Source organism: Schistocerca serialis, chromosome 6 (assembly GCF_023864345.2).
Source record: "Schistocerca serialis cubense isolate TAMUIC-IGC-003099 chromosome 6, iqSchSeri2.2, whole genome shotgun sequence".
Lineage (NCBI taxonomy): Eukaryota > Metazoa > Arthropoda > Insecta > Orthoptera > Acrididae > Schistocerca > Schistocerca serialis.
Window position 1 is genome coordinate 530,175,421 of NC_064643.1, and position 18,422 is coordinate 530,193,842.

Genomic DNA, 18,422 nt, shown 5'->3' on the forward strand with positions numbered 1-18,422 from the left:
TTAATCTTAATTCCTGAGTACCACAGGTAATGAGATAGCAATTTGACTGTAAATCTGTTGAGTTTGCTTCTAAAGAAGTCACACAGGACACCTGGTAACCATAAGAGTAGCTCCTATCTCGCATAAAATTTATAACTTAGCCTTCTTCGTACTCAGTTCACATGAACAGCCATCCTTCCAGTACACACCAACAACAACCAACGAGAATAATATTTCATAGCTTTCCAGATAAGGGTCTGTCACAGAATTACTAACTTGATCTGGATATCAGTCAGAAATACCACAAACCAACTCTCTATCCTCTGCATCAGCTAATGATTCTTAAGATTTACTCATCAGTTAATACCTTTAATTGAAATATTTTTAACTATAGTATCAACAGTCATTTCTGGTTTTCCGTAACGTTTATAGATTTGTTCCGAAAAAACTTTAAAATTTTCATAACTGATCTACAGTTACAGCCGAGGGTGCTAAATTGACATTATAATATTGCTTGCCCATAGCAATTTGAGGTGACTTTAAATAGCCAACTCGCCCATCTGGTCAACTCTCAATCCAAATCTCAGCGCTTTTCAAAACCCACTCTGAACTTGCATAGAAGTATGAAGCACAAAAGAACATTGTTATTGAAACTTTTAACAGTAAATATGTTGTAGATATTTGCAGTGTGGTAGCCAGCTTTAATGCATGCAATGTCCATTAATCTCTATGGAGCATGCATGTCACTTGTTTTTGTCTCGTCAGTACACTGACTTAGCAAATGTCATGGGATAGTGGGGCACAGATAGCTTGGGTGTGTTGTATGCACCCCCCTCCCTTCCTGACCATCCCCATCCCCTCCCTGTGCTGACTGCAGCTGTATAAGAGACATGAGAAGTGGTTTGTGTAACATGCAGTGTCATCATGAGCCGACACCATTCGAACTGGTATGGCAATCGATGCCCGATGGATGGGAATTTCTATTTCGGCACTGGTGCAGGAATTCGGCCTCACACTTTCAACTGCATCCAGGGTATATCATGAATGGTTGATTGAGGATATGTTTTTCAACAACAGACAAACTACCAGCCATCCAGCTGCCCTCAATGACCTTGATCAGCGGCATATGAGACGGATCATCACTAGTGACAGAAGAGCAATTGTGCAACAAATCGTGGCCCAGTTCAGCACAGGTTGTGGTAGACAAGTCTCTCAGTGGAGAGTCCATAGGGATATGGGTTCCACGGGGTACGGACACTAACACTGCACACGGGTGCCTCTGTTAACCCAACATCTTCAGGCACAATGGCTTGCATTTGTCATCAGTCACCAGGGATGGATACTGGAACAAAGGCGTCACAAGATATGATTGGATGAACCTTGATTTCAATGCCTCCGATGGGAGGCACCATGTGTGGTGCAGACCATATCAGTCAGTGGATCTCTTCTGCCAAGAAGGTGTGGTTCAAGGCAGCAATGTCTGTGTTATGGTCTGCGATGCATTTTCCTGGTATGAAATGGACGCCTAGTTGTTTTGGAAGGGACTTTGAATAGTCTGCAGCATGTTGAGCTGTTTGGGAACCATCTCCACTCATTTTTTTCCTTCCTGACGGTTCTGCAGTGTTTCAAGAAGATGATGTGCTCCCACATCGCTACCATGTCACCTGGGAATGCATTGAAGGTCCAAAGACTGAGATGGCCACCCCAGAACCCAGATTTGAAACCCATCAAACATATCTGGGATGCCATGGAAAGCAGGCTCTGAGCCATGGACCCTGCACCTGTGAACAGATCAGAATTGGCTGCCGCTCTGCAAACAATTTAGTGTCAGCTGCTTCCAGAGAAGAACCAGGGACATGTGGACTCTCTTCCATGGCATCTCACTGCAATCCGCAGGGTCAAAGGAGGCCCGACACGTTATTAAGTCTATTGGCATTTGTGACGCTTCTACCTGCTTCATATTGCTCTACACTATATAAAGTTTTTACATATGAACATACAATATATATCAAAAGTACACCAAACACACACAATAGCTTACTACAGTGTTAGTTTTCCGCTGTAAAAGCTATCTGTATCTAAGACTGTGCGATTACTATTCTTGTGATCCCCAAAAAACCTCCATTTTAGGCGTGTCGTAACATTTTGGTGCCATTGATGTGGAGCCCCATACTGTTGTACCTGAAATTCTACAACTCCTCATTGAATGCAGAAAGATATTATGCAATACACATGAACTTTTGTACTCTCGAGTTGAACTGTGTTTGGAAAATTTTCTTCTTTCATGTTTTGAAGCCTATGTTCACATAATTCTATGCGTTTTATCTTGTAATTCTTGCAGATAGCTTCTACTAGTTGTAGTTATTATTGGTAGAAAGATTTTTGCATTTAAGTTCTCTGTTTGATCTGTGCATTGACTTCTTTGAGCTACACTCAAAACACTTCCTAATTCATGCAGTGGTGTCTTTTGATACGTGATCTGGCTTTTCTATTTACTTGAAGAGCAATGACCTCAAATTTTACAGATGCTCTTTCTTAATCTTACTCACAATTTAAACTGCTGTACATTAGGAGCGCTCAAGTAGTAGTGGTCTATTTTAAGAAAGTATTTTGTTGTATACAGTACATGGTTTATTGAAATTCAATTTATGGTCCAGAAGCTGTAGCCATGTGAAATTGAGTCGATCCTTTTCCATCAACACATGTTACTATTTTAAACAATGGAAAATCCAGGAAGGAATGTGAAATATTATGAAAAGTATAGTTGCTACTCACCATATAGTAGAGATGCTGAGTCGCAGATAGGCCTCTCTGCAACTCAAGATCTCTGCTGTATGGTGGGTAGCAACTGTCCTTTTCATAATAAAGTGTTACTAGTTTACACGTGCAGGAGACATTTTCAGTGTGTTTTTGCACATCTCCATAGAATAAACATTTGCTCAAATTTTCAGTAGCTTCTTAAATGGTATAAAAGCACACTGAGAACATTACAACACTGGCACTTGTCTATTTGTTGGCAATGCAGTCATTCTCTAATTTTGATATCTATAAAAAAATTAATTTTATTTTTTTATTTTAATTTTAATTTGTTTATTTACTTTTTATTGTATCTTGTCCATCATTAACTAGGTAATATTTATAGCAGTTTAAAAATGATGAATGACAGTTGAGTGCACTTCTATCATGCCTTTTTACATGTTGCAGGCAGCTGATGCTTTGAAAGCTGAAATAAAAGATCTTAAAAAGCGATGTGATTATTACAACTCCATGGCAAATCATGACAAGAAAATGCGCTTGTTGGAGAATGAACTGATGTGGTCTTTGGTTTGTATTATCAACACAGTGGATTTTTATCAAAGCGTTTTATCATCAAGCCCTGTATTAAAGTTGTCCTCCCTCTGTTCTGTTCAGGCTATTCGTGAGGAAAATTTGTACAAACAACTTCAAAATGATTTACAGGCAGAAATTGCCAAATGTCCAGATATGAGGAAAGGAATAGAAAAATATCAGTCAGAAGCTGAAGAACTTGTTGACATAAATCGGTAAGTAGTTATTCAGTGTCCCTTTCATCCCTTGGTTTATTCAAAGTGTTATTAATAATTTGAAGCTACAAGTATTCTTTGTATGATCTAAATATTAGTATATCTAAAAACAAAGATGATGTGACTTACCAAACGAAAGCGCTGGCAGGTTGATAGACACACAAACAAACACAAACATACACACAAAATTCAAGCTTTCGCAACCAACGGTTGCTTCGTCAGGGGCAGACAGTGTTTGTTGGTAATGAGGATCACCCTGTGGCTAAACATGCCTTGGTGCACGGCCAGCACATCTTGGCACAGTGTTACACCGTCCGGGTTTTCTGGATACTTCCCACTAACACCAACCTATCCGAACTCTGGAGATGGGAACTTGCCCTTCAATATATCCTCTCTTCCCGTTATCCACCAGGCCTCAATCTGCGCTAATTTCAAGTTGCCACCACTCATACCTCACCTGTCTTTCAACAACATCTTTGCCTCTGCACTTCCGCCTCGACTGACATCTCTGCCCAAACTCTTTGCCTTTGAAGATGTCTGCTTGTGTCTTTATATGTGAGGATGGATATGTGTGTGTGTGTGTGTGTGTGCGAGTGTATTCCCGTCCTTTTTTCCCCCTAAGGTAAGTCTTTCCGCTCCCGGGATTGGAATGACTCCTTACCCTCTCCCTTAAAACCCACATCCTTTCGTCTTTCCCTCTCCTTCCCTCTTTCCTGACGAAGCAACCGTTGGTTGCGAAAGCTTGAATTTTGTGTGTATGTTTGTTTGTGTGTCTATCGACCTGCCAGCACTTTCGTTTGGTAAGTCACATCATCTTTGTTTTTAGATATATTTTTCCCACATGGAATGTTTCCCTCTATTATATTCATATCACTAAATATTAGTATTGTATAAATGAGGAGAATCAGAAACCAACACCACTATAAGTAATGTTTATGTGTTTGTGTGTGTGTGTGTGTGTGTGTGTGTGTGTGTGTGTGTGTTTGAGGTTTACGGGCGCTAAACAGCGTGGTCATCAGTGCCCAAATGCATAAAAATAGGAACACATGCAGTGAAGGGACTAAGACGAACAGCGAACAAGGAGAACGGCTAAAAGACACAGACCTGACGCAGTTCCAAATCCTCACATACAGAGGCAAAACAAGAGGTGAAGGAACACACTAAAAAGGAAGGGAAACAAGGAAAAGAGAACAGAAACCGAAGGGAAACAAGGAGGTAATCGTGACTGGCTGACCTCTTACCTAAAACCTGGGTGAACCAGTCACCCAGCAGCACATTAAAACCCCCTCCCTAAAATCCGAGGCAACAAATTGGACAGGACACAAAACCGTAAGACCATAACTACAGTCATTGCGTCATCTTGTAAAATAGAGGGCAAATCCGGTGGCAAAGTAATGTTTACTGATGTGCTGCCACTCATTGAACATCCTCAAGCAAACTGCATTGTAACATAACAGAGGCAATTAGTAAACACAGCTTTTGTTGTGAAATAATATTTAAGGAATCTCTACATTAGAAATACCCAGTATTTGTAGAGTACTGTGGTGCACATGAAACTCGTTTCAATAGCATGAGCTTTTTTCCAAGCGTAATGAAAGCATACTAATGAGTACAAATGCCAGTGTGCCGTTTTAAGAAGAGCTAAGTTGAAGTGAGCCACATACATATTGTACTTTATGAGGGAATAACTGGAGTTGTCAAGATAGAAACTTGAATGTATGAGACGATTTTTAGATAAAATATATCTTCGACTAACTTTGACCCGTGTGCCCGCTAAGGCCGGCAGACTTCAAATTTTCATTAATGTTACATTGTACATACCTCTTGCTGGAAACTTGACCTCACAGCAAATAAAATAAGAACTGTTAAGCTTACAGTTTACTCCAAACCGCAGAAAGAAGCCTAAGTCTTCATATAACTGAAGTTTAATAACTGACACCTGCCGCCAGCCAGGGTGGCTTCAATATGGTCAGTTACATGACTAACATATTGTTGATTTTTCTGTGAATGTACACTATGTGATCAAAAGTATCTGGTCAGCCCCAAAAACATACGTTTTTCATATTAGGTGCATTGTGCTGCCACCTACTGCCAGCCTACCTCAGTAGTCATTAGATATCATGAGAGAGCAGCAGAACTCATGGACTTCGTATGTGGTCAGGTGATCGGGTGTTACTTGTGTCATACGTCTGTATGCGAGATTTCCACACTCCTAAACATCCCTAGGTCCACTGTTTCCCATGTGACATTGAAGTGGAAACGTGAAGGGACACGTGCAGCACAAAAGTGTACAGGCTGACCTCATCTTTTGACTGACAGAGACACCCGACAGTTGAAGAGGGTCGTAATTTGTAACAGGCAGACATCTATCCAGACCATCACACAGGAATTCCAAACTGCATCAGGATCCACTGCAAGTACTATGACAGTTAGGCAGGAGGTAAATGCCAAACGACGCCTCGCTTGGTGTAAGGAGTGTAAACATTGGATGATTGAACAGTGGAAATACATTGAGTGGCGTGATGAATCATGCCACACAATGTGGCGATCCTATGGCAGGGTGTGGGTATGGCAAATGCCCAGTGAACGTCATCTGCCAGCGTGTGTAGTGCCAACAGTAAAATTCAGAGGTGGTGGTGTTATGGTGTGGTCATGTTTTTCATGGAGTGGGCTTGCACCCCTTGTTGTTTTGCGAGGCACTATCACAGCATAGGCCTACATTGATGTTTTAAGCACCTTCTTGCTTCCAACTGTTGAAGAGCAATTAGGGGATGGCAATTGCATCTTTCAACATGATCGAGCACCTTCTCATAATGTGCAGCCTGTAATTGAGTGACAATAACTTCCCTGTAATGGACTGGCATGCGCAGAGTCCTGACCTGAATCCTATAGAACATCTTTGGGATGTTTTGGAATGCTGACTTCATGCCAGACCTCACCAACCGACATCAATATCTCTCATCAGTGCAGCACTCCGTGAAGAATGGGCTGTCATTCCCCAAGAAACCTTCCAGCACCTGATTGAACATATGCCTGCAAGAGTGGAAGCTGTCATCAAAGCTAAGGGTGGGCCAACACCATATTGAATTCCAACATTAGGGATGGAGGGCGCCACAAACTTGTAAGTCATTTTCAGCCAGGTGTCTGGATATTTTTGATCACATAGTGTATTGTACATAGTTGGAAATGCCTATGACTGTCTGTCAGTGCTACCCTGGCTGTGCATCATCACTTCTCCAAGGTAGTGATAACTGGAATTATGCCCAGAACATCAGAAGACTAAATCAGTCTCTCCTTCTCATCCTGTCTGGTAAGTCCCCCCTGACCTGGAGTTCTGGGTGACTTTTCCAAACTCTCTCCGTTTCCTAAACCTCACCAGTCCTTTTTCTTCATCCCTCTTTCTTCCTCTTCAACCCTTCTGCCAGAAGGAGGAGCCACTGGCTCCTCAAGATTGCAAATTTCTTAACCTTTTATATGTGTGTGCTCTCTTGCAGCCACTTGGTGAACAGATTTTTAATCTATCCAATTGCACTATATTTTCAAAAAGTGGGCACTTCAATATTTGACACAATTAAAACCAACCATCCAACTTTCAGTCTTAAATTTTAACAAAATTTCTTCACTTACTGGCTTTCCAGTTGCACCAGTCACAGCCCCACTTCGATGACTCATGTTTCTAGGAAAGAAGGAAAATGTGTTATTAATTTTTTTCTTGTAAAACTCCCCTTTTGTGTGATGCCAGTAGCACTACTAGAATGTAATATGACGTTCACGGGAGCTGTCTCAGTTAATTTCTTGACCATCTGTTCTAATTGTTAATCATTATATTGGTTCTTTTAACACCCTTGACTTGATTATTGTGACTTCTGAGAACAGGCTGCTTCTGTGGTTCCTCTCTGTGCCTGTCTTCGTTATTGATTGATCTCTAATTAGAATTAAGTTTGTTATAACCCCTCTATTCATCCTGCCTTTTATTATTGTTAAACACCCACAGATTTCCCCTCAATTCCTTTGCATTATTACTTTTGCATTTATTCAGTCTGATCACTTTGTTAGGATCTTCTGCTTGTATATTTCCCAACTTTTCAATTGTGTGTAACTGCTCAAGGAAATGTAGTAGATGAGTGATCGTAGCCCAATCCACAACTAGCAGTTTCTTCCCTACCTTCTGTGTTCTTGTCTAATAGGGTAAACTAAATTTGTAGCTCTAAATGTATCCACTCCATCTGTTATGGTATGGTTGTGAGCTTAACAGTTTGATTTTTGATTCCCATTCCCCCCCCCCCCCCCCCCCTCCCCGCACCGTCACTCCAATACTTAGCTCTAAATACACTTTAAAATCATGATATTTCTCAAATTAGTCTAAATGTAGCATACCCCACTGGGTAACACTGCCAATTAAATAGCTGATTACATATTTTACTTTTCTCTGATCTTTTTAGATAACAAACCTACAATGCTTTCAAAAATAATACTTTTTCTTCACAACTAGAGGATTTGACTGTGGGGAAGTGACTGTTAATGATTTACCCATTTCAAAAGTAAATCCTCCCACCATATATTATTCCTCTCGTTTTTTGTTAAAATTCATTCTAATTCACTTTTAATCTCTTATTTAATAAAAAGTTCAATGCTTCCCATAATAATACACTTCCCATCCTCTTTATGATTTAATATTGGATCCAGTTTTCCTCATACTTTTACTAAATAATTTCTTTTATATCCACTTAACATCTTTGTTTCATTCAAGAATTCAGTACATGCTTGATTTGTCAGCATGCAGTCACAGCCTATATGATGTTTAATTCAGTTAATTTAGCCTCATACTTAGTTACACAATCAACTTCCTTCAAATTATTTAATCCCTCTTGTAAAGCTTTATTTTGACACATCCGTTCACCGTTATTTGTTGGTTTACACAGTAAATCTTTGTTTTGACACATCCATTCACCCTTATTTGTTGGCGTATACAATCTCCAGTCATCGGTCAGTAGTTTATTTCTTGGTCCTCTTCACTAAGAAAAATCCAATTTTTCAATACAACAGCTTCTTGCCATCTTCTTTCTTCAATTTCAAAATTAAATCTGTACTTGACTAAATTACCTTAATAATTATTTCAGGCTCAGTTACTCAGTCACTACATATGAGCGTACACAGTGGTTGTTGTCGTAGGAACTTCAATGTGTTAGACAAATCTCTCTTTGGCTGACTTAAACCTATGTGTCTGGCTAAGGGCAGCAGGCTTCTACCTGTCAGAATTGAATATCAGAGGTGGCTCTCATAGCAAACTTTGCTTCACAAAAGCCAAAATCAGTTGGAGCGATTAGGCGTACAGTTTACTCAAGAAGACTAAGTCTTTATATAAACAAAGGCATCTGAAATTTAGGGGGGGGGGGGGCGGAGGCAAGAGGGAGCACTTGGGCTCTCCTGGAGTCTAAGTGCAGAATTCTTATGAATTTATAGCAATGAGTGCCTGTGACTCGACTAAACTACAGATCTAACATTTCCTAACACAACTAGACTTACTGTGATTTCAGCAGTTAGTGTATATTGTGAAGGCCTTTTTTTTTACACTGGAGATTTTGCTGATAACGTGGAATGGCAGTGGTTCCAGTACTCTTTTTCATTCAGAATAGTTGCAAACCTTTACAGAACTGTGATCAAATAGTGGCTTCAATCTTTTCTCTGTCACTCGCTCGTGCAGAACTTACCAAGCTGTAGAGAGGAGTCGATTGAACACCCTGACCCAAAGACAGCACAATATACTAAGGAGAGAATTATCAGTCATTTCAGTTACAATAAATTCTATGTACTTCTTCTCAAATTTAGTTGTTGAGGGATGAGACATTTCCAAAATAACCTAATCAGTTGCACCTGAAAGTGGCAATTTTACAATTCTTCCCTGTCTTGAAAAAATTTCTGTGGGCGCCCATGCATATAACTAAAGTTTATTAATGCTTTCACTGCTACAGACATGGTCTCTGCATTCCGTGCTGAGCACGGCTTTGATGTGGCTGTACTGCTTGCCAAATGCTGCTATCTGTGCTGAAAGATGGCACTCTGGCCAGTATCGTCCAATATTAAGAAAATTATTATTTGAAAAAATTTGATTTTTGCTCATATCAGAGCCTGATATCTTTAGTTGATAAAGGACTGAATTTCTTTTCGTTATTTGTCATAGTTACTGCACTGCATAAAATTAAGTAAAACATTCCACAAAATTTTAAAGAGTTGGCAGAGGTAAGAACACATTGTGTAAACTTTGCATGTGGTTGATTTTACCTCATACATTGTAGATAAGATATTGAAATTTTATTTAAAATTGAGAGGATAACAATATCTCATGTTGTTTATGAATTAATGATTTTTATATCTGATGGATGGTTGTGCATGATGCACTCATTTCCGTCCCTGCATGTCATGAGTAATTGTGAACGATAACATGCAGAGAGTCACATGTGTTGTATGATAAATAACTGAAACTTATTTATTTGACAAGGTATGCAAGTAACTAGTCCGTAGCAGTGAGAGGTTGGCATGTCAATAGCACTTCTGGAAAATGCAAAGGCCACGTTCAAGCATGTCCTCAGCACCTGGGGAGTGGCAGAATATGACAAGTTAACTTGCTGCAGCTTGCTGGAATAATTGTTGGTCAGCAGCTTCTGTTAATCAGAACAACGAAAAACCAGCAAAGTTGCAAATTTCACTTTTTTTATTCAGTCGATGACTAGTTTTTGGGCCAGGACCCATTTTCAAATGATTGTAACATAATCAAAAATGGTGGTTCCAAAAATGCAAAAACCATGTCAAAAATGCGCAAACAGTTACAGCACATACAGATAACTCTGGTTTTTGATTTTTTGGAGATATCACTTTTGACTTTGAAGTTTCAGAAATACCACAATTCAGAGATACTACTTTTGACTATGTTCCGATGATTTGAAAATGGGCCTCGACCCCAAAACTAGTCATCGAGTGAATAAAAAAAATTAAATTTGCAACTTTGGTTGGTTTTTCATTGTCCAAGTTAATTTGTCTTCGGCAGTTAGAGGGTTAACTAAAATCTGGTTCCAGCCAATGTTGTTTCAGTGTAGTCACCTACATAACTGAAGGATCATCAATTATTCTTTAATACACAATAGTTATGTGGAGGTTTTGTAGTCCTAAATTATCTTCTGTGAATATAATATCCCATATTTTCAGGTCTTCTTGTCGTAGTTCACAGCAGCGTGAAAACGGAGCTATAAAATGCATCCACCTGTTTGTCGCTGATACCTTCGCTGTGCAACAACGGGGAACCTCTAAGAGTTTTATCCAAACAAACTACCAACAGTAGCTGTTCTAATATAAAATCGTCCTACGGTTAACTACTAAAAATAAATCTGAACATATTTACCTCAAACCACACTCAATTACATATTGCTATGATGTAACAATATGTGGTGGCATTTGGATTTTAGTTTATATTTGCAAATTGGTATGCTCATTTCCTGTCTACATGCAACTGACGACCAGCGCTTAATGTTTGTATATGTAGTGAAAAACTGAGCTGGACTTGGAGTGCCATATTGGTTTGCTTCCTATATGCTATATGGGTTATTGAAAAGTAAAAGATCTGATAGAGAAGACATAAAAGTGGTTGAAACAGAATGGGGATATTATATTTAGTGCTTCCTACAGTGTGCCATGGAGTGCCACTCAACAGGAAATCAAGCAGTATAAAAACATTATTTGACACAGATCTTACTGTTGAATGCGATATATCGATATGCATATTCTTTTAACCTAAAATAGTACACAATATGGAAGAGTATCAGAAAGTATCTTTATACATTTAGTTTTTCTGCTAGTAGCACTGAGAATCTAACTCAGTTTTCCACTATGGAATAATGACAATATTATGAAAACGATAGTTGCCACTCACCTCATAACAGAGATACTCGAGTCATTTTCTCAATTTGACTTGGTTCTTCAATTATGCGACAGTGGCTTTTGTACTTGTCAGTATACTGTCCTGTAGCTTGGCACAAGACACATTCTAATGAAACTGGTTTTGTGTGTACCAAAGCACTCTTCAAAATACTAGGCATCTATGAATACTGTAATGTAAAGATTTATCAGATATTTCATAAAGACAGTTTTGGTTACATTGTAATGCAGATCACCTGAGGATGTTCCATGAGTGTAATCTGTTGCATCGATTAAAACATGTCTCAATAGCTATTCACAGTGCAGGAAAACTCAGGGAAAAGCATATGATTGTTCACACATCTTTCAAACCCTTAAGATCAATTGAACACAGTGATCACACTTAATGCTCATTTGTGACATCTGCGATATTGAGTGATAGAACATGCCAGAATTTCTTGCAAGAATGATTAATTATGAAAATGATTGCTTCAGAGTTCTCGCTTTGGCTGCTTAGCAGTGAGCACACAGGACATGGATATCCTGATATAGATTACCTTTCTAAAATAGGGCCCAGTTTTATGAATGTCTTCCTGAAATCAGGTCATAGGGTTCATTCCAATGAAAGAGCCTTTTGTTTTTCACCTGATGAAGATATCATTTCAGAATAAGCACATATATTTCTATTTATTTACTTTTTTCAGTATTGATATTTCAAACGCTTGGTGTGAGAACTGATACACAGTGAAATCGCGTGGGAATAATTCTGAGCTATTAACTATATAGCATGGGGCATGCACATGCATTTTATTTTAATATACATTTTGTACATGCATTATACTTGCATGACTTGATTCTTTAAGCACATTTCTGTTTGAAAACCTTTTTGTATATGTATATGACTATGAAACTCTCTTCAGAAAAGACTATCATACTGTATCCTTTATGTGAAAGAGCTGTTCCGTTTGATGCACAGACCGCAAAGTTAATCTCAAGATAGCAATGATGTATAACTTTGTTTTACATTCCTCTTGTAATTGTTTTGATTATGTCTCACATTCTATACCTTTCATTTTTATGTGAATATTTAATTTGACAGTTTCATATGTCAAAAAACTGTGAAATTCATCTCTTAAAAATATTTTTTGACAGTGAGTACTAAATAAAGATATCCTGAAGAATTTGTTCTATCCTTTTGTTATAATAATTTCCCTTTTAAGAAGTAGCAGCTATTTACAGCAGTTTAGTTTTGCTCTGTTTCCATTTTTCTTTGAATTTATTTGGTTGCACTTTCATTCTGATCTAGTCTTCTCTGCAAACGAGAAGGGTTATTTTCTGTAGCTGTAGCACACATTCTTAGACGTCAGTATATTTTGATTTGGTAACAAGGAAATGCGTGTGAGAGGAAGTACCTCTACTGAAGAGGGATAGTGCCCTCAAAACCTAGTGCAACTGTTTTAGCTGTTAGTTGTGTTTATGCTCTACCTGTCAAACATATGTAGGTGAGTAGTTACCTTTCTTAATTTTTGTTTATTTTTCCCCATTGTGGATTTGCCATTATTACCACTCTTTCGTGTTTTTGTATTTTTTATTTTTTGCTTCTAGTCTGGTTTATTAATGATTTGTTATTGGTCATAATTATTTGATTTTTTAAAGGGGTTTTATTAGCGAACTCAGTAGTGTGGAACAAGATGAAGCAGAAATTTTAGGAAAATTAAATTCAGCAAAAGAAACTGAGAAAGCACAAAATCAGTCTGCATCCCAAATATATAAGCTGTATAAACAAAAGGAAAGTCTTAAAAAACGGCTTGAAGTAGACATCAAAACATTGCAACAAGAAATTATGAAGATAACAAATATGTAAGTATGAAATACATGTTAAAATATGCAAAAGTTGTGCTCATCAAATTAACAGCTATGGCACAATTAAGATGAGAAACTGCAAAAACAAGTAATGAAACTGTAGCTTGTGTATTCAGAGATGACTTGCTCAAAAGGCAGTAAATAATAAAAGTGCTGGGACATCAAGTAGGTAAAGGGATGAAGTTATGATCCATCTCTGCCATAATCTTGACTTTTGTAGTTGGATGAACAAATATTAAGAAGCTGTAGATTTTATTTTGACTAATCATTTGGGAAACCTGACACACACACACACACACACACACACACACACACACACACACACACAGACACTGACACTGCATGTACTTGAATACATCCATTACAACAACACGAACAGACACTACATAATATTAGCTCTTTAGTCATCCACAGTCAGATTAACACTTTATGATACTTAGAGGTGTCATTTTTCTACTCTTCAGCAAATTGTTTACTGTGATACACATTTGTAACAAATTAAAGAAGTGTACTAGAGTGGAACTCAAACCTGGATCCCTGTATTTCATGGGCAGTGTGGTACAAATCACACTATCTGTGTGTGTGTCATGGACTAATTTATTTCCCTTCTTGCCTTCCTAGTTCTGTAACAGGGTCTATTCCTAATGTAGCATACCGTGTACAAAGCAAAAAAAAGTAAGTATATGTGATTATATGAAATATCTCAGTGTAAATACTAGTACTCCAACTTGTGATCCATGCAGAGAACTTCATGTAAAAACTAACTGCAGGTTCTCTGTAACAATATTTAAATGCTGTACCTTTGATGAGAAGTGTGCTTTCTTAACAGGTGTCATACTCTGCCTCAGTATAAGGACACAGTGCTGCATAACATACTTTAAAGAATATTAAACAAGAGTTACGTTAATATTATTAGGTGAGCTACTTTGAGTGACAGTGTTTAATTACAACTGGTTTGCTCAGCGGCTGACGAGAGAAGAAGTACAGGGCAACAGTCAAAAAACTGAAGGTCACCATAAACATTTGCTGCATGAAATTCGATCATTGTGTCTCTCTTTAAGCATTTACTGTCTCTGCTAATAACTAGAGTGCTCAGTGTAAATATTAACTTGATTTAATCAAAACAGTACGTAGCCATTAAGGACTACATTACTTTAGCCATTTAGGGAGTTCATCAAAATAAACATCACATCTGATACAAAGTTCGTCTAATGTCAGAGATCCCTACTTTCTTAGTTAAGGACACTCAAGACCGGTCCAAATTTGCCTTAAATTCATGGATGTATTTACATCCATATGGTCTACAGACAAATCTGCATTATTGTACATCATAGTCAGTACTGTCACATATGGTCATCCTAACAAATCTGGGTCATTTTTAGTCCGATTAATCAGTTCTTGGCACACTTCAAGTCAATATTGTCTCAGGTTACTTGACAACAGTTTTGGAATGGATTTTGTGGACACTTGATGCATGTTCAGATCTTCAGTTAAAATTGACTGAACTGCATAGAAACTTAACCAGCCATCTCCCTAATTGTAAGTCTACGATCAGAGCGAACTAAGTCTCGAACTTTCACAACATTTTCATTCATTTTTGAGATGGAAGCACAGCCGGACCGTGGTTCATCTTCAAATGATTCACGTACATTTTTAAATCTGTTGAACCAGACAAAAACATTTGACTGGCTCATACAAATATCTCCAAAAGCTGTTTTTAATAGTTTGTAAGTCTCAGAAACGGATTTCTCAGTTTTACAACAAAATTTCACACAAACTCGTTGCTCTGTTTTTACGTCCATTTTCACGCAGATAGAATCCGGCAACAAGCCCTAACAGTCCTGCACTCAACCAGCTGCCACAATGAATTGAATAAAGGAAACACATTTTCTTGTTAGAAGGCATTCAAGGACAAGGCTCACAGCAGGTGAAGCTGTTTACTTGTCGTCACACCTTGCCGTTTTCTCATATTCCACACCTCCCATTTAATATCTGCACATATGACAACAAACACCCTTGCACAGTATATGTTCTGCGACTTACTCCCCATTAATATTATTCTGTCACGATCATCTTTCCTTCTATTACACAAGAAATGTGAAATGTCATTTGCTTAGGCAAACAGCATGCAACGCTTCGGTTTGTAAGCTGAATTCTTGGTCACGCCTGGCTTTTAATATCTAAAATTCTTCTTTCAATGAGCCTGTCTGTTGTTCAATATGTCCTCTATGTACTGAGCAGAAATCTATCTTATTACTTACTCTTGTTATTCCATCCCAGATTTTTCCATTGTTTAATATGAGTTTTTGTAAGGTAAAGGCTTAAACTGTTGTCTGTGGACTAATTGTACATGTGTTCTGTTATTCTCCTGGCTGTGTCTGCTATGGATCTATTTGGATGCTTTACCAGTATGCTTTGCTTATGTTGTCTGCAAACTCTACAGTTTTTAAAGAGTCTTCCCTTGTCGCAGACAAATCTTTTATGTAGACCGAGAACAGGAGGAAGCCAAGCACCAAACCTTGTGGCACATCATATTTAATAATTCTCCACTCAGAATTTCATCATCATTTACTTATGTGTACCTCTGTTTTCTGTTGTTAAGACATGGCTCCATCCATGCAAGGGAAAGATCCTTGATGGCACATCATTGTAGTTTTGCTAGCAGAATTTTGTGATTTACACAATCAAAGGCCTTGACAAGTTTACAGAATGTGCCGATGGGATAATTTTTATAGTTAAATTCTGCAGCTCATTGCAGAGTCTGTGGAGGTATCACTGAAGAAGTTAATGTGTTAAACATCTGCAGAATTAGCTGTACTACGCTTGTCAACAATGCAGGAGCACCTGAAACAAGATTTAGAGCTGCACCCATTTTTATCTAGACTCATCGAAGAGGCTGACATAGATCAGAGAATGGAGTAGTGCAGCACACCTTCAGATATTTGACACAGTACCAAGACAAGGCAAAGTAATCTTTTTCGAAAAGTGTACAATTTACTGGAGTTCTCAGGCACAAAATGTGGTCTTTTGGTTCAAGAAAAACCACACTTTCATGAAGAGTTGGAAAGTACCCCTATACATGTGACGATAATTGCAGCCTTGGACAGCAGATGCTTGATTGGGCGTTCTTTTTTGACATTGTTCTGAATCAGCATTGGTACCTGAACGTTTTGCAGAACTGGTTTTGGAGCAGCATGGAATTAAAGACATTTTGATTTCAGGATTATTTCATCAAAGTATGTGAATATCTTAATGAAACTTTCTGGCAGATTAAAACTGTGTGCCGGAGCAAGACTCGAACTTGGGTCCTTTGCCTTTCGCAGGCAAGTGCTCTAGTAGTTGCATTGAGAGCACCTGCCCGCGGAAGGCAAAGGACCCAAGTTCGATTCTTGGTCTGGCACACAGTTTCGCGGGGAGGTGCTCTCAATGCAACTACCAGAGCACTTGCCTGCGAAAAGCAAAGGTCCCTAGTTCGAGTCTCGGTCAGACAAACAGTTTTAATTTGCCAGGAAGTTTCATATCAGTGCACATTCCGCTGCACAGTGAAAATCTCATTTTATCTTAATGAAGCCTTTCCCGTACATTGTATCTTTTGTTATCCCCCTTGGGCTGGTGGCACCACTTGCCTGGCCACCACAAGGCCCAAACCTTACCACAGGTGATAATTCACTATGAGGATTCATGTAAGATATCTTTTCACAAAACTGTTATGATACCACAGCTGACTTGAAAGATGCTATGGGACAAGCTGTCACTCAAATTACTCCAGCAGTGGTCCGAAAAATATCATACAGAACCTGGTGGCATATTATCCTTTGCCGTTAGAATGGCAGTGTACAGACTGATCCTTTGGACAAGTAATGGTTCATATCTCAAGAAAACTCCTGTAAAGAACTGTTTATGTGTTGTTTATTTTAGTTTATGTGTTTATGTTTCTTATAGAGGTTAGTGAGACTTCGTGACCTCCATGCACATGAACAGAGCGGTTTTATCATTCCGATAAAAGGGCAGCTGTTGATACAATTGGGGACCTGCCCTATATTTTAAATGATGTTAAGACAGTTGTGGACCATTGTAAACAGTAAAGCTGATGTTTTGCTGTGCTGCAGACTGGCTTTCTTAGCCACTACTAAGGTGTTCATGTATTTGATAGATTTGTCATAGAGATTTAGTTACCATACTTTTATCATTATTTGTATATTCTCTTCTATTGCATAACTCATAAATGGAGTTATTTAATTATTTGTGGCGGGGGGGGGACAGTACTCTACATTGTACTTCAGATAGGACGGCTTCTACTGCTGCCCACACCTTCTATCATCATATTGTTGTGCCTTAATATACCTTTAGTATTTAATTTATTGTCTATATTTTTAGGAATGGAGTAGATTATGCTGCTGAGAAAAAGAAACAAGCAGAAAAAATTATTAGATTGGAACACGAAGGTGAACAGATAGATGCCAGGATTAAAACTGCAGACTTTGACTACCACCAGTTGAGATCAGCAATCTCTTGTTATGTGTCTGATCAGCAATCCCTCAAAGCAGAAGAGAGAGAAATTTTACAACAGATAGGTAAGAGTTGTGCAGATATGCCTTTATTACGTGCCCTGTATTTCATGCTGATATATTTTGTCGTCTGGTACAGAAGTGTTTGTGATAATTCAGTTGAGTGAGCCTCTCATTTCATTCATCCATTCACATATTATAAAAAACCTACTCACCAAGTGACAACAGAAGATACACATAAAAGACTTTTGTGATTGGTAGGCCTTCCGGCTCATCCCGTACGGCAAGTCTGCCCTGACCCACAGTTCTGGGTGACTTTCCCAAAATCTACCTCTTTTCCTAGACCTCTCCAGTCCTTTTCCTCCACCCTTCTTCCTTCCCCTTCAACCCTTGTGCCTGAAGAAGGAGCCACTGGCTCCGAAAGCTTGCCAATCACAACAGTTTTTTATGTGTGTGTTCTGCCGCCGCTTGGTGAGTAGATTTTTTTTATCTAGTCAATTAAATAATTTTATCAATAATTGATTGTTTTTGTTGTTACATTCACATGTTATGTACTTTAAATGCCATCACAAAGGGGAGTCTTCACGGATGTGAATGAGCTGACTACTTCTGTAAAGCACAC

At 38.6% G+C, this 18,422-nt stretch overlaps 1 protein-coding gene across 3 annotated transcripts in view; it reads left to right on the forward strand.

Moving 5' to 3' along the window:
• The window catches only part of LOC126484170 (structural maintenance of chromosomes protein 6), a 198,795-nt gene that overhangs the window by 64,655 nt on the left and 115,718 nt on the right, over positions 1-18,422 (forward strand). For all 3 annotated transcript variants that reach the window (XR_007587821.1, XM_050107576.1, XM_050107577.1), the window contains exons 6-9: positions 3,184-3,303; positions 3,391-3,521; positions 13,086-13,289; positions 17,670-17,866. Coding sequence is in view for 2 of the 3 variants with exons in the window: in XM_050107576.1 (XP_049963533.1) it covers positions 3,184-3,303; positions 3,391-3,521; positions 13,086-13,289; positions 17,670-17,866 (652 nt within the window). In the remaining variant the exon portion in view is untranslated. The remainder of the gene's footprint in view (positions 1-3,183; positions 3,304-3,390; positions 3,522-13,085; positions 13,290-17,669; positions 17,867-18,422) is intronic.